Source organism: Plasmopara halstedii (assembly GCF_900000015.1).
Source record: "Plasmopara halstedii genome assembly, contig: Scaffold_3060, whole genome shotgun sequence".
In the NCBI taxonomy this organism is placed as follows: Eukaryota; Oomycota; class Peronosporomycetes; order Peronosporales; family Peronosporaceae; genus Plasmopara; species Plasmopara halstedii.
In genome coordinates, this window is record NW_020189964.1 from 1,238,361 (window position 1) to 1,254,964 (window position 16,604).

At 42.9% G+C, this 16,604-nt stretch overlaps 6 protein-coding genes across 6 annotated transcripts; 2 read left to right on the forward strand and 4 right to left on the reverse strand.

Annotated features, from left to right (window-relative positions):
- Positions 1-1,265: 1,265 nt before the first annotated feature.
- On the reverse strand, positions 1,266-1,539 carry PHALS_06769 (uncharacterized protein; the record flags this gene model as incomplete). Its single annotated transcript, XM_024720118.1, has 2 exons — positions 1,266-1,376; positions 1,486-1,539. The coding sequence occupies 2 exons, from the start codon at positions 1,537-1,539 to the stop codon at positions 1,266-1,268; spliced, it is 165 nt and encodes a 54-aa protein (XP_024585348.1).
- Positions 1,540-2,615: 1,076 nt separating this feature from the next.
- Positions 2,616-2,896, forward strand: PHALS_06770 (uncharacterized protein; the record flags this gene model as incomplete). The annotated part of the gene is made up of 2 exons (XM_024720119.1): positions 2,616-2,647; positions 2,686-2,896. 2 exons carry the CDS (start codon positions 2,616-2,618, stop codon positions 2,894-2,896), a joined length of 243 nt encoding a protein of 80 aa, XP_024585349.1.
- Positions 2,897-6,473: 3,577 nt separating this feature from the next.
- Positions 6,474-7,265, reverse strand: PHALS_06771 (3-like protein; the record flags this gene model as incomplete). The annotated part of the gene is made up of 1 exon (XM_024720120.1): positions 6,474-7,265. One exon carries the CDS (start codon positions 7,263-7,265, stop codon positions 6,474-6,476), a length of 792 nt encoding a protein of 263 aa, XP_024585350.1.
- A 1,070-nt stretch (positions 7,266-8,335) lies between these two features.
- PHALS_06772 (G protein-coupled seven transmembrane receptor) lies at positions 8,336-11,561 on the reverse strand (the record flags this gene model as incomplete). Its single annotated transcript, XM_024720121.1, has 5 exons — positions 8,336-9,352; positions 9,414-9,543; positions 9,608-10,001; positions 11,260-11,452; positions 11,553-11,561. The coding sequence occupies 5 exons, from the start codon at positions 11,559-11,561 to the stop codon at positions 8,336-8,338; spliced, it is 1,743 nt and encodes a 580-aa protein (XP_024585351.1).
- A 74-nt stretch (positions 11,562-11,635) lies between these two features.
- Positions 11,636-12,584, reverse strand: PHALS_06773 (hypothetical protein PPTG_04535; the record flags this gene model as incomplete). The annotated part of the gene is made up of 3 exons (XM_024720122.1): positions 11,636-11,795; positions 11,860-12,425; positions 12,489-12,584. The coding sequence occupies 3 exons, from the start codon at positions 12,582-12,584 to the stop codon at positions 11,636-11,638; spliced, it is 822 nt and encodes a 273-aa protein (XP_024585352.1).
- Positions 12,585-15,183: 2,599 nt separating this feature from the next.
- Positions 15,184-16,194, forward strand: PHALS_06774 (uncharacterized protein; the record flags this gene model as incomplete). Its single annotated transcript, XM_024720123.1, has 1 exon — positions 15,184-16,194. The coding sequence occupies one exon, from the start codon at positions 15,184-15,186 to the stop codon at positions 16,192-16,194; it is 1,011 nt and encodes a 336-aa protein (XP_024585353.1).
- Positions 16,195-16,604: the final 410 nt, after the last annotated feature.

Below are 16,604 nucleotides of genomic sequence, written 5' to 3' on the forward strand. Positions count from 1 at the left end.
CTCATCGATGTCAAAATTAATTTTTCTTATAGCTCGCTCTTCATCCTTAAATTCAAAAAACAATATTCTTATAGCTTACTCTTCATCCTTAGATTCTATGCAATGTAAATGACGTTGACGAGCTCTGCAAGCAGATGAGGCGCTTACGATGGGTGAGTTCCCTGGTTGCGCATCTGCACGCTGCTAGCCGTTCTCCTTACTAAAATGAATATTGGCTCTGGTAACCTGTGCGTCGGTATCACCCGTAGAAAATGACAAGCATATTGATGTCAAGTGCACTGCAATGCTTATGTTCTCTCTACTGCTTGAGGTGCCGTGTGATACGGCGTCGGGGTCTTGGACTGAGATGTGGCCCTGATGAATTTAGCTGGGAGAGGTGTCGCCCTCCGTCGAAGAAGCAGGGTCCTCCTAAGTTCTGCTAGCCGATGGTGTAAGACCACTTATTGGAGAAAGGGATCTGGTCTTTTCCACAAGATGTAAAAAAAAATCGTTCCTAGGGGGATCTTGTTTTGAATGCTTCTCGTTGTCGGGCTCCAACGTTGTATCTGGGCAAGGCTGTGAGGTGGTGTTCTGTGAGCAGCACCGTTGGCCGTCTTCTTGGCTATTTTGTCTTAGCCCTGGCTATACCCTTGGGATTCGTCTTAATCTTAGAGGTAAATAGAAAGACGCGCTTCCAACGGAAGTCGTCTGGGAGAAAGCCTTGCTTTGATGATCTGAACAAAGTCCCGGCAAGATATCCAAAGCTTAGACGGTTGCTACCTATCATTTTGCTTGAGGGAGCGTATAAAATTAAATTAAGTCGCCATGATTAACCACTGTCGGTTACGACCTCTTACGACCTCTAAGAAATCTGTTCCTGGTTTTAGTCAATTAGTCCTCACTTTGGTACCCTTGACAAGTTTAACCTTCTTTTTGGTCATGAATGTTTGACGAAAAGGACTCAATTCTCTGTGATAAATTTATGACTATTTCATTTGCCATTTCTCTGTGAGTGTCTCATTGCATCGCATATCCAGGAGATCCCGTTGAGCTTGCTGTCACTGAGTGTTAACAGCTGCTATTGCCAGAACATCAGTTAAACATCCGAGACTTGAAGGTAAATGCTTTCTAAGCCTTTACATCACCTAACACGGAATCCTCCGTGCTTTCTACAAGTGTTGCCGGCTTTCGAGGGTGGCTTGGCCTGTATACGTAAAAGGGAAAATGCTTGTAGATGCTTGAGCCACATTGTTGGGTGCAAACTCAGCTCATGTCAGCTGCATGGCTCAAATCAGTGGCGCCGAAGCTTGTAAACAGCTCAGTGTGTCTTCGGCCACATGATTGACTACTCCGGTCGTTGAAGCTCTCTGTTGTTGGTCGGCTATGGCGTCCACCACCTGGTCCACAATTAATGAAACAGCATTTTATAGAGCGCGTCAGCAACTCGCAGCTTTCAAATTGATAGCTGAGGCATATTTTGAGAGCAACACACGTTGTCCAACAAACAGCCTGGCTGTCCCCCCACACAACTTTGGCGGGAACTGAAGCAAATGGTATCATCTTGTCCAGTCGGCACACTAGTCACTGACTTTGACGGTCCGCTAGAGCGAACAGATGCTGCAATTAAGGCGACGCGTGAGCTGCTGCGTTAATCCTCTCATGTCCACTTGTAAGTATGTCGCTACTAAAATACACAAATCCTCGTCGTTTGGAGCTACAACGATTGGTGGATGCCTGGCTCCGGTCTATGGCAAAGCACGTCGTCATGCGTTTTTTCGCCTGCGAGCATGGACCTCAATAAAACAAATTGAAATCTTCTCTACATGCTTGACAAATTTTGTCATAGAAATCTATCTTGACACGACTAACTTATAGTCAGACTGACGCAATTGAGCGTCGGTGAATACATTAAATTCACCCGGCTTGTATCTCGTGCAGATTTTGTACTTCGCAAAAAACAGAAGCGATTCGACCATCTGTTGCGGCGTTTTGTATGACTGTCCGCAAAGTCGCGTAGCCTGTATGACCTACAGAAGTCTTAGAGCTCCAAAACTCTAACTTCACAAATGTATGCTTCATTACAAGCGGATCATTGTCGTGGGCATGATGGTTTCTCTTGGCAGCCTTTGTTGTACTAGACTGGAACGAGGTCACTCGTACTCGTTTCTCTTCGACTACCAGCAGTAATATGCAGCCGATGGCCCTGTCCAAAACGACACATGACGCTCAAAGACTTTGCCTCACCCGACAAAGCAAGGACAGGTGCTTGATGCAAGCTTGCCTTGGTGTTGTCAGATGCATCTTGGTGAGGTGATCCTCAACAGCACACCACGCCTTTTTTACTAGTCGGATCAGGATTGTGCCCCGCGTACCTGACACAGTGCTCGAGAAGATAGCTGACTAATTCTGACCACTCGAGCAGATTCTTCTTGGACCGGGTATAGGCCATGCACTTATACCACTTACTTTCTCAGGATCTGCACAGACCACTTGCTGCTTCCAAAACTATCGTAAGCTGCCAGTTCGTCTAAGACTGGTGCGCTTTTGCAAATGTTGTCAACGACTTTGTTGCTCCCACGACTACAACACTTGACAGAGTTGCTTCAAGTAACCGGCTGTTTACCTTCAGCTCGGCCATGGACAAATATATTGTCAGCGTTTGCAGTAAGTACGTACAAACGTAAGGGTCTAATGACTGCGATTTAGAATCGCCAAACACTTGAAAAGATCCTGTGGCATTACAATCCGCTACTGCTTACGGTACTCGCTGGATGTCGGACGTGTGCTTAGCATTTGGTACTATCTAAGTGCTAGGTCAACTACACTGTACATCGTGCACCCGGTAAATCAATTTTGGGGTACCTGGGGTCTGTTCCGGTTTGATTGCATGGGTCAGCTTGATGTAAGCAAGATCTAGTTTTTACTCGAAATTCGATATTAGAAAGATGGAGACTAGTGCGGGGATATGATACCCGTGCCGCCCTAGTCTCCGCTTTCTCGGCAAAGAGGGTATTCAACATCTCGCAATGCTCGCGAGAAAGAGGTCAATGAATTATTATGTTTCAAGATCAAATAAGTCGCCTATCTGGTGCGGGCTGATATAGCACGTCTTTTACACCCCGTTGAAGGAGGCAATTAGTAACGAATACACCAGATGGTTCAATTATCGTCTGCAGCAAGTCATCGCCGACTTGATCCACGCAAAATAGAAGGGATTTGTTAAAGGACGGTCAATCCGCCACCCCGTACGTTCCTCGCTAATTTGCAGGGAAGATGCGAACACGATGTTCTTGGACTTCCAGAAAGCATTCAATTAAGTTGACTGGCACTATTTGATCCGGCAGCTCGAGAATGGGGTTTGGCATAGCGTTTATCCGATGATCAAGCTGTCGTACACGAACCCACAAGCGCATTTACTGATCAACCGGAAACACCTGCCCGCATCACATCAGACGCGAGGCGTAAGGCGATTTGTTGTCCGCGCTGCTCTTTGTCTTGATGATCGATTCGCTCGGCAATCTGCTGAGGTCCAACGAGAAATACGGTTTGTATGTGATCGCGGACCACACAGCCACGAGCGTGTTCTTTGCAGATGACTCGACTCTGCTTGCGAGCTCGGTCGCGAACCTTCATTAGCAGCTTGAGAATGTGGATACTACTGCAAAGGCTCCGGCGCAAAGCTCAACTTGCCCAAGGCAGAACTCTCCAAGATTAATTTGAACCAAGACTGCCCTTTGCTTCCTGGCGATCAAGTTCTTGAACGCACGGAGACAGTCAAGAATCTCCGCATCCCGTTCAGACAGGCTTCGATCAACGACACGATCATCGAGTTTCTCGACCAGTGCTTCTACGACGGCTTCAAAGCGTGGTATTGGCGCGCATGCACGCTCCGTGTTTGAATTCTGGTAGCACATACGATGGTACTCTACGTCTGTGGCATTACATGCAGCATGTATCGATACCGGCACCCGGTGGAAGTCGATGCTAAATCAGTCGCAAGCACGATCGCAACGCGTCACACGTACAACTTGTCCCGCATGAGTTCGTGCGCTAACGGTGCAGTAGCGGTGGACTTGGCGTCCCAAGTCTGGACGCGCACCTCAAGCGGTAGCGTCTTGCACTGCAACTACAGTTTATGCGTGCGGCGAGTAACGCAAGCGTGTGGAAGTGGTCTTTGAGCTGCTCAGAATGGTTCTACCTCGCACCGGTCGATGCAACGCATCCGACTTCCTCACAACGTTTTGCTTCGCCATGGCGAACTGCTCAAGTGTAGCCTAATGTCGACATGATGGCGAGCGACTTGGGTTGGGTGGTACAAGACACGCTGGTAACTCACGTGGTATGACCATCCACTGGGTGCGCGTGCAGCGTTCAGTCCTCGACAGCCGATCTGGTCCCATTTAGAAACCGAACTGCAGTTCGAGCAGACTCCACGGACGCACACCAGTGCAGCACACCGCCGATGCATGGCATGGTGCCGAATTCTCAACGAAGCTTCAGGCTGCATGTGTCCAAAGTCTTCGATTGCAGACTTTGTGCGCAAAGTCAGCGCGTGGTCGATGTAGCAAGACTATGTAGTACGATACATCCATCACACTCTCGCGAGCCGACGAGCCATACATCGCTGGACCTAGAGAGGGTCGTCACAATATTTTTCCACAGACAAGAATTTATCACGGTGCTCGTCATGGACAATATCTGTATGTTGTTAGGGTAAACGATGTCTCACAGCATCGTTGTGACTTCGCAATGAGCACGCTGCTGTTCAACGTCCATGTTTGCCGCAATTGCTTCTTGAAATTACATTTCGCCAGCTGAGTCTTGTGCGTGTTGTCTCGTAGCATTAATGCTTAGTTAGAGGCATATCCGATGCTGCTCTGCTTATCGTGATTTGTCTCTTCTTGAAAAAGGAGCGACGTCCAAGCTCCAGAGTTAACGTGTGGGAATGCGACTCCTGCTATGTGATGAGGCATCATACAAATGTGGTCATCAAGTCGTCTTTAGACCGATGCCCTCAGATTCTAGCTGCTCAGCTAACGTCTTGAGCTTATTGATGCGCTCTAGCACACCGTCGCATATCATCGTCGTCAAGAATTCATGACGAAGGAATATTTTATTCTACATATGCCTCCGTGCGAAGTGTTCCTTAGGTTTTTTACATGCACTTAATGCGTCCCTAGATGAGCGAACAAGCGGTAGTTGTGAGTCGCCCATCGCAAAGACGAATCTTTGCCGGCGCCTTTTGATTCTTATGATAATCGTTGCAAATTCAGCGTGGTGAATAATTGCTCAAGCTTCATCTACCTGCTCGAAACCTTTAAAAGCGTTTGTCCAAGATCATTCGCATCTTGTGCTCTCACGCTTATTGTTCGTCCCATTAAACTTGTTGATCCCGCTCGCTGTGGCGTCCATAAAGCTATAACAGAGTTGGAGGTGGAGTGAAGAAGGCAGAAACTACGGGGATTGATCACATAACATGTTGAAAAGATTACTTGAGTAGCAGAAGGCAAAATACATGTAAACTGTATTGGTAACAACCTTCTGAGCCTGCCTTTTGCTCTACTGTATATCAACTGTACCATCATTTGGCTACTGACTTATTTAAGCCGATTAAAGAGTGTACACTGGACGCAATCATACTGGGAAATACGTAGCGGTAACCTATCGGTTCACCATTGCGGTCTAACAAACTTAGGTGGGTATAGTATTTTTTCTTCTCTTAACAGGAAATATATGCTTGATAGAATTTATACCTGTCAATAGTAGTAGAATGTTTCTCGTAATTCCTGGTCAGAATATCAATACACAAAGACGTCTGTGTATTCAGTCATGATGTTCTTCTCTTCTTCATGTATTCAATTTTACCTTTGCTCTTTTGTACATGTCATTCGATGACGTATGCGGGAGGAGTGTCAATTTCTAACAGAGATTCTGACATCAATAGATGATTGAGTGGTGTTCATACTTCCTTTACCTCCAACTATCATGTGTTAAGAGTTACTGCAATGATATAGAAACTTGGAGCTCGACACTGAGCAGTTTGCAGCTTGACAATTCGCTGCATCAATCCGACCAATGCGACTCAAATTATTGGCCTAATAAATGTACTAAAATACTTGTGCAATGTATCTGCTACTAGTCTGCTCGCCCGAATGGCTGAACATGCTATTCTGGTTGAATTTACGATCAATTTCGACCATGTCATCTACTCTGGGTCTAGTTACTTATGTAGCCCTTTCTCGTACCTAGTACAAGTAACCATGGTACTTTACCCCTAATAAAAGGGTACTCTATACCCAAGTTTTGAGCACTTTTAAAACAATCGAGCTCCTCGTTTTCTGAATCGACGGAAGAAAACTCTTACAAGCCGCGGCTTTAGAAGCTTCGACTTCTTAGTAATAGTTAACTCGATTGTGCAAAAGACTGCAAGTCTATTTATTATATAAAGACTTGTATCATCATCGTTTGATTTTATTAAGAAGAGAGCTACGTCCTTACTTAATCAAAACTATATGAACGGATGGAGATCGTACAGCTTGATAGTCAGAAGTGGAATGTGATTCTTCCTTTGCATTTGCATCGAGTTTTGGTGAAAATATGATTGAAAACCTACTGTCAACCTCCTCTATCGAAGTTGTTTGAGTCTCAGGTTTTTTTTGGAAGCCATAGACGAAGTACATGGTCCATGCAGCCACATGAAGTGCAATGACAAAGACTTGAGGCCCCGCAATGATCCAGTTTGATGTAACACGACCAAATGTAAACCATCCAAGCGTATTAAATGTCGTAACAGCTAATGAACGTGGAACGAGCGTCGCAGCTGATCGCTGCTTGAATGCACGGATAAGAGTTCGAAGCATAATCATGTGACTCGTAATCACAGTGACATCGCAAAAGCACAAACCTTGTGTTTTCCAAATCTCGTTGCGAGTTTGACCTGTAAAGCCCAGACTAGCAGCAGTTACATAGAGCGTTGGAACTGTAAGCCAAGCAAACATAAGGCCAATTTTCTCCGCCACTTGAGCTCTTTGTTGTGAATAGCGCCAGAAAATAAAGAGATAGCATAATGAAACGAGATCACCAATAAGAAAAACGGGAAAACTTGGAAACCACGTTCGACCCAAATAGCCATAAAGCATCCAGACATGTGAATTTGCGAGAACTAAAAAGATGGGAACAATCGATGCTGAACCAACGGTACGTTCGCGGTAAATACGACGGACAAAGAGCGATGGCATGTAGATCATTAGCAGTGTGCTACACCAGATCCAGATGCGAACCGCCATAACGACATTAGTGTGAACCATAAGGATACGATATAGTGCAATGAAGTAAAGGAGGTGACGAGTTATGCGCAAATCGAACAATGCAGACTTTATCGTGCTTTCGTCGAGTGCGACATAATTTCGATACTTGATACGCTTGATAACATGAGGTTATGAGTCATCTCAAATGTCCGACATACTTTCATACTTAATACTATGTGAAAGCTGTTAAGTTGCAAACAATGGGTTTGAAAGGGATCAAGTATTTTTGCTGACTCATCAAACTGAATGGTTGGCAGGAGAATGGCGTTGTTGAATTAGCTTGAGCACTTGTAGCGATCAATAGTAAATGAAGCTTTAGTTCGAGCCGGTAAGGTTGGCTACAATCATGCCCTGGCTTTGCAGACTACAAATAGTTGAATTGTAGGCGTTGTGATCATATTTTTGGTGCCGCAAGACGGACACGCTGTACATGGAGCATACTGTAAGATCAAGTCGGTCAGAACTTTAAGAAGCTCAATGTGCAAAAGACAGAAGGTTGAAAGATGTCGAATGCATGAAAATACTTTCAATTGACTGGATAAGGTCAAAGAGGTGATAGCCGAAGGCTAAACGTTTGTTAACAACATCACGAGCTGAACTTTTGTGTCATAAGAATGATGTTATTGCTCATGTAAAGGATGCATGTAGTTGCTGTGAAACCAGATGACGTTCCATAACCTCTTGAAGTAGCATTCAGTAGTTGATTCAGATCATTTTTTCATTCTTCGAATCAAGCGGCTCTTAAATTTCGTTGCTTTGTTCCGGCTCACCAAGTCGAAGTCCTAACTTTAAGAATTGATTTTGTTCAATTATAAAACTAAACCTATAACTGAAGTTCATATATATTGTGCTTATATCCAGTAATGTCGTCATAACGATGTTCAAGGAGCTAATTAAGACGCAAAGTCGAGCTGGAGAGAGATAATTCCGTATCTACGTTGTGTACATATGAATAAAGTACTTGTAAAAGCAAACTGGGTATATTATCTGAGCTGACAATCTTATCGTAACACTGAGCACTTCTATAGATTCTAATCTCAAGATCCAAACTAATCATTTCGATCACTTTGGCCACTTCCACTCCGCTTCTTCACTGAAGTGGTATAATCTGATGGATTTGTGTGTTGATCTGTATCATTTGCTTTGGTTCGCACGGGTGCACCGTATGCAAATTGACGAAGCTCAGTTCGTGAAGTAGGATGAAAGTCTAGATTGTCTTCTTCATCGTCTAAAGCAAATTCGTCCAGATCATCTTCATGTACTGGTACTTCAAGATACGGATTAGTGGGTAATGGGCGAAAGCGATAACCAGTAATGGTAAAGAAACAAAGTGCAGCCAGCTCAGTAAATGCCACAGCAACCCACGTTGCATCGTATGGTAAACTCATGTCCAATAATTGATAGATCAGCCTTGATATGTAAATGTAGCAAATGACGGCGCTATAAAACGATCGAAATTGCGTAAGTTTCTGAAGAGTAGCAAATGCATTTCCATCAGTTGCCGCAGACACTCGTAGTTGACGAATAGACCATATAAGTGGCATTAACACTGCAAGACTGCACGCGAGATCGGCAAATACCAAAAGGTCTCGCCAGCTCATCCAAGCACGTGTGCCAATTGGGGTTTCATACTCGAATATTTGAGCAATGTTACTCAAAATCTGTAACCCCAAAACGAGAGAAAGTATCGACTTGTCTTTTTGAGACAAATGCGGCTTTAAAAGTGTCCACCCTGTGCCAATGAGCATGACAATTGAAAACAGTAATAATCCTTTTAAACTCATGAATGTGTAAACCACTGGAGTCCAAGCTGTGAGTGTGTCACCGTGACATTTCATATAGTACACGCGCATAGCTTCAGCAAAGAGCAAAAGGGTCTTTACAGTCACCAAAAGTGCCATCAACCAATGCATTCGCAATACAAATGCTCGATGCTTCACAAGACACTTAATCCATCCGATCGTCGCACCTAAGAAGAGAAAACTTGTTGTCAAGTACACAAATGGCAAATATGCGTCACCCGCGGATAAAAAATTTGATTCTCCATTCAGTAATTGTGCATTCATCTAAAACAATATATAGATATAGAATTAGAAAATGATCAGATGGGTAGTAATTCAAGCTTACGTTAAACGATACTTGGAGTCCAGGAGTGCATTGCACGTAAAAAATGTAATAGAAGCCCATGCGTAAAGATCTTTCTTGAACTTCATCTTGTTGCTTATCCAGCGAAGAGTTTACACTTCGACTCACATTCCTAAATCAACGTGGACCATGATTTAATGAATTAAACAGAACTAAAATAAGTCACAATAACCTACCATGTTCCTGAATCTAATAGATTAATCCATTGATTCTCTCGTTGCATCACCAACATGCACTGGCTTCCTTTATCATCAGTTGGATAATATTGAAGGTCTTCACTGTCAAAATTATCATCGAGAATTGCAATGGTCTCCCACACTTCATCCTCATGTACAAATAGTAGCCCAGCGTGTACATCATCGTTGTTGGGCCTCTTGATCTTTACTGCAGATACACTTACATTCATTTGGCCTTGAGGGCCAAAGCCAAATCTTTCAATCAGAAAGTTTGAGCGAATTTCGCTCTCAAAAACCCATGTCTGCTTCATAGCCGACGTATCTGATAGTCCTATTAACGCTACCACGACTTGGAGGAGGGTACTGGAATTAAATGATACTAAACGGGCTATTTCTGTAATTAATTTGAACTTAAAGAATTTCAAAAATTTTAAAAGTACAAAAACTCTCCAAAGCGTCCCTAAAGAAATTACCGAATTGAAACGCGGAAAAATATTATTTTTTGCTTCGCTCTGTCATCCCAAATATATCATTCACCAGTTACTGGCTATCACTTGCTGACACTCTGAACTCTTTTGGAATTCGTTTCACCTCTTCTAAAAGGTCCTCAAGTACAGAAATCATGAGTCTTTGCTGCATCTTGAAGTCATTCAAATTATCTACGAGTAGCTGCATATGCTCGACCGAATAGCGCTGAGATAGAAGGTGGTCATCTTGCTCGAGGTGTGTCTCGTTGCCACGAAGCCAGTCCCACAATCGAGGCGCTGCAGAACGCATGCACCAACCCAAAACATTTTTTGCAACGTCGAGGACAAATGCAGTTGCGGATGGTTTAAGATCGTTTGATTGCGTGGTGGATAGCTGCATCTCTGCAAGCAAAGACAATTGCCTAATGATGGCAAGGTGAAAACTATACAAGTGGATGAGATGTAGATCCGGTCTGGCGTGTGGTAAGCGCCTCCAGAAGTCGAGTGAGTCTTTCACTTCAACATCAACTTCGTACTGTTGCCGCATGTCTGAAGACAAACGACAATTTCGGGCTTGACAAATTTTGCGCAGTTGCAGCTCCTATCAGAATCGAGTATCTTGAGCAGTGAGCTGAATTGTAATCAAACAAAAGACATTTCTTTGCTGAATCAATGTACGTTGAAGAAATTGTATGTCATGTAGAAGGACCGTGCTTCTTTGGCTGACTTATCTCTCCACACCTGTGATGCTCCACATTCTTGCTTCTATTTATCGTACACAGAGATGTTTTGTAGTCCAACATCATACATGACAAAGACATTACCTCTTACAAACTTTTCATATCAACTCTCAATCTATCAAACATTTTCAAAGCAATCTTCAGACCAAAAAGCTGTACAAATAAACTTGCTTATTTCGAGAGTGTGTGTCTCCTTCCGTATGACATCTAGGCGCGTTGCCTAGTCCTTATCTCTCGTAGCATTGTCAAGGTTCCACCAGTTTCCTCAACGTTATGACGAGATTTATGATAGCCGACAATTTATTTCAAGTACATTGGCATATCATTCGGTATAAATCATGAGCGATGGTACTTTGCGTCCACCATGATGATGAGGATTCATCTAAGCCAGCACCTAGTCTACTATTTATCAGCCGTCCAGTAATATAGATAAACCAAGTCCTACTTTTCGTGATTATGATCTTGGTACGATGCGAATGAAGGCGGTATCGGCACTCTGGCGACGTTGTAATGATAAGAGCTTTCAGCGTCATAAGTAAACTTAACCACGCATTCTCGTATGTTCGAATATACATTCTTGGCGTGTGCTGTAGTACTGTGGCACCCTTGACAAAGTTTAATGGATCATAGTGTTGAGACTGCAATAACAAACAATCATAGAAAGGCATAAGGGTCCAAGAGCATCACTTTCATGTTGTCTGCCTTTTACAATCTAAAATTTACAAAAAGTATCAATACCATTTCCATCGACTACCTGATTGCCGATACGCCAAGGACGTCCAGTTTATGCATACCCAGAAATCTGCCAAACGTAAAGACTGCTACGACTCAAACGCCCAAGCATTTTTCTCAAGAAAATCTTGTATAGCAGCTTTTAAAGACGGATTTGGTCGGAGCATATCAAGTGTCAACTTTCTCCGCGTCAGCGGATCAATCGCGCCATTTCGGCGCAAGTGTTCTTCCAGGCATTGCCGTTCATATCTATAAACAAGCATTTATAATAAATATGCAAAATAAAGTAAGAAAGCGTTGCACATGTACGTACGAGACACCATTCGGAGTTGTGACGGGATCGTGCATAATTTCCATGCTAATGGGACATACCAAGTAATCGGGCACGTGTCCAGGATACATGTCTTTTTCGTAACAAATGGCCATGTGGTCCACGTACGCCATCAGTGCATCGACTTCATCAACATCTGAGCTGCTGTCTTCACTGTCTTTCTGAGCAAAAATTTCGGCTGTGTGTTTGGCTCCAAAAAGCAACTGCAGATGAGCTTTAACTTTCTCATGCCGCATCACGCGTTGTTTCTGAAGGTTCAGCCACTGTCTCTTTTTCACCCGTCGAAGCTCAATAAAAATTTCATCCAGAAAAGCTTTGGGTTTCTTTGTTTTTTCAGCACTAATATGTGCCGTCTGAAGCGCTTTAATCGCCGCGTCATAAGCCAAAAGATGCATAAGACTCGTACCCAGCATGTAACTGGCTTTGGCATTCAATTTGTCAAATTTGAGCGCAAGTTCACAATCAGCGCGGCAATTCTCCCATTTATCTAGCTTAGAATGACAAAGCGCACGATTCGAGTAATACGTTGAGCGATCTGGAGCCATCACCTGAAAAATGAGGTTTAGAAAAAGAATCTACCGGAAATAACTGGCTAAGAATGATGAACGTACAATGGCCTCTGTATACATGTCAATAGCCGCAAGAAACTTTCCTTTCTGAAAGTAGAGATTGCCCTGAAGCTTGAGCTGCTCGGCGCGGTCTGCCATGACAACAGAGTGATTGTAGTGTAAATTGAACTGATTGTGTAATGGCAATTTTTGGCACTGACTCGCATCGGAAATAGCTTACTTTTCGAATCTGATTTGCAAAACAAGTGATCACAATTTTCGTAGAAAATCAATATAAATCCGCAATATTTACCATAAGAATGTAAACATTGTTTTTTCTACAAAGTCAACTGTGTGGTCAGTGCGGTCCTAAGCGTGTGTTTGGAGAATGCGAGATCAATGTATTCGATAAATGCTGTTAAATGCCGGATGTACATTGATCTCGAACAAGAGAGAGAAACTTTCTGCTATCTTGATTCCTCGCATATCGCACTTGGTCGCCAATCTATTACTGGCTCTTTGATTACGGCGCTTAGGAGTTTCAGACTCTTGGATTATTTATACAGTAGACTTTACATCGTTGAAGGCAAGAACTTCAGAACGACGTAGTGAACACAATGATGCATTTCCCTTAATGTAAGCACGATTTCTTCAGCATGAGACCATTCACAGCTTGACGAAAGCATAAGCATACGAGAGTTGTCAGACTAAGCAAATTTCATAATTTGCTTAGTCTTACTAAACTTAATTGCAAAATCGACCAAAAGCAATATAATTTGATGAAGATATTTAACGTCAGCATTGCTAATTTCTTGATACAGGAGCAAAAGACCAGTGACAGTCTTGGATTATTATTTTTAAGTGCCTTCTGTTATTGTGATTAAAAGATTCTAAATCTAAAATACGATCAACTGCAGAGGTGAGGTTGACATTTGTTGCTAATACCGACCTGAACTGTTCGCCCCAATCGAAGGATGCACAAGCTGAAGAAATTCCTGTAAATGACTCACCTTCGTAGCATTATACTGAAAGGTTGAAGACGATAGTTCATATAACGAACTTCCGGCTGGTGTCGATCGTTAAGTTATAAAAAATATGAAGTTGAAGTTGATAGTCAAAACATGACTAGCGTAGGTTCTTCAAGTGAGACCAAAACGCTACTATAAGCACCTCACCTTATCGAAAAAGCTACATATGCAGAAGGACATGGCCAAATGTATAGGTGTTTAAAACCATTGACCAACAAGGCGTCCGAGTGTTCGTGCTGCCGTGATGGTTAATTCAATGCCACGACTAGCAGCACTGCCATCAATTGCAAGTCGCACGCTGTTCACCAAACGATTTCCTTGATTAAAACAGCAAATTTATTGACTTCTGACCGCAGGGTGTTAGCAACGCTTGTTTTTGTGGTAGCAACTCGCCAACGCGAGAAATCAAGCCGTAACTCGGACTTATGATTAGCAGCACTAATGGTATCGCTTCACAACTCCTGTAGCTCTTTAAAACCACACTGCTGATTGTAAAACGTCGATCATTATTTCCTAAAACGTAACGTTTGTGTGCATGGACTCGGTGTCGCCAGCGTCTCCTCCTCCAGGATAAATCTTCGATCGATTTACTGGACCGTTCGTCACATAATAAGAATTTTGAATAGTCGATTTGATTCATTTCAAATAAATTCAGATCTAATGTTGATCTTTAATTTGAATGGAGCTAAAATCTAACTCATTTATAATTTTCCAGTTTTTAGTCCTTGAAACGCAAATGATACCTTTTTGCTTCTGCTATGCTAATTGGCTGGTAAAAAGATGCGACTAACTCGTCATGCTTCTAAGCAGTTTTCTCAAATGATTTGGAGTTTCACCATGAGAGGTTCTCGCTGTGCGACGTCTAGTATATCGTTCGTAGTCTCATGTCGTTTATGTGCGGGTCCTACATCACAGTCTATATATTAAAAATTATGTCTTTCAAATTAATTTGAGTATTAACGAATAAAATTGCACATTTTTATTGATTTTCTCCAATCAAAATACAAACAATGAATAGCTTTTGGACTTCTGGTTTTCGACGAACGTAAGCGTTTGAAACGAAGTGTTTCAAATGTGTGAGACTTTAGAACGTCCCCGTTACCAAAGTATCATTGTAGCGAGCATGACAAGATGAAGTAGTCAATGGTTTCAGTTCCGAGCCAGTACAATAACATGTGGAGATATGCACTTGATTGTTACTAAATGAACATAAAGAAAGTGGTTTATACTTTCTATTCTACTGTTTCAACATGGCAGAGCATCTTATTGTTTTAAAAGATAAAACGTGAGTGCTTGTGATTTATGCGTGGAAATTGTAACGAGTACTTGCAACCTACTCGTGACTTTGAAACTCCAACATATTTAGGTCGAAACGATACTCAACAGAATGGGCAGACAGCTTACTTGTGGTTTGATTGCGTTCTTGTGGCAAGTTTGAGGGTTTTCTTCCTGTAGTAGTATCGGTGATGAAAGTTGAACCACCGTAGCAGAGCCACGTGCTGGCTACCTTCAGTAGTGATCTCTGTGAAACCTTAAAGGTTCTGCGTAACAAAACATTGGCGGTTATACACGATAACGGCCGTCTCATAGAAATAAAGTAGCCTCTCTTTCCGACTGCTCATGGGTAAAGTCTGGATCTAATCAACTGGAAGCATCGTACATAAATCACTTTCGATTTACCTATTTGTAGCTCACTAAAGCGTCAAAGCAAGAGATTCCAAGTCACAACGATGACCCACGCTATGCCTTCGACGATTGACTGGCGAGCTAATACGGAAGATACCGACTATGCATTCATGCTCTTTCATCCCGATACAGAGACAGACACTAGTACTAATCCATATGAAGAGGCACAGACTCTCTACACAACAACAAATGTACACCCAACACTTTGTACGACTATCAATCAAGCACTAAGTGACGAAGAGATGTTGGATGAAATTTTCCAAGAAATTATGTCTCCAGGGCCACACGACCATGAAATTAGTCAAAAAGGCTTTGATATGGCACTTTTTAGTCCCGTAGCTTCCACTCCGTCCACACCAGAGCTTTCGAGTCCACAACGTCGTGAGTGTCTTTCATCTTCATCACTTGGATCCATGTCTCCGAATTTGGCTGCTCCATTACGAATGACGTCCATGCCTGTTACTTCAGGACACAACCGCAACAATGTTTTTTTTCCTTTGCTTCACGATCCTAAAGTGCGTCTCAATACAAATTACAATGTCCATCCTACTTCAATGCTATTTGTCTCGCCAACTGCTGCTGCTCGTCGAAGTTACCGCCGAATGTCGCGCTTACAAAAGAAAAAACCAGCATCTCGTATTTGTCGAATGCCTGGGTGTACAAAGGGCATTCGATCCCGTGGATTGTGCAAAGCTCACGGTGGAGGTCGAAGATGTACAACACCAGGGTGCGAGATTAGCGACCAAGGTGGAGGTCACTGTATTGCTCATGGTGGTGGCCGTCGATGCTCTGTAGGAGGGTGTCAAAAGTCAGCCCAATCAAAGGGTCTATGTAAATTACATGGAGGTGCTCGATTATGTCGTTTGCCTGATTGCAGCAAGAATGGGCAGATTAAAGGACTCTGTCGACTTCATTATAGTCTTTCCATGGCAACAAAAACGTCGGCAAAGGCTAGTGTACCCATGGTACTTGACCTCGACCCACCGACCACATGTAATCCATGCGACACATTTGACTTACGAATTCAACAATGCTTGGCTAGCATTCCTCTATAATCTGTAGCTTTCTTCCCATGTTATATAGCTGTAAATACCATAGATTTTCCATTTTTCTTTATCTTAAGCAGTTGGATCGTGTACCTGAATGAAAAGGCGCTAAGTTCTTGATAGCAAAGGACAGTATAGTATCAACTTTTGAACAGATAGCAACGACTTTGTTTTATAAGGTTCAAAGAGAGTCTCTTGATGTGAATGAAAGGAGCTACATCTTCTTCTTCATTCATGGTTTCGATTAAGTACTTTAGCATGATATATACATGAGTAGGACCCGCATACTCTCGAGGATCCATCCATTCAAAGGATTTCTTGACTTGAAATTTCTTAGCGATATAAGATACGCACTCATTTACGTTTCGGACTCTGCTGTTACTTTTGCTGATACAAAAAGCGCATGTTTCATAACTCGG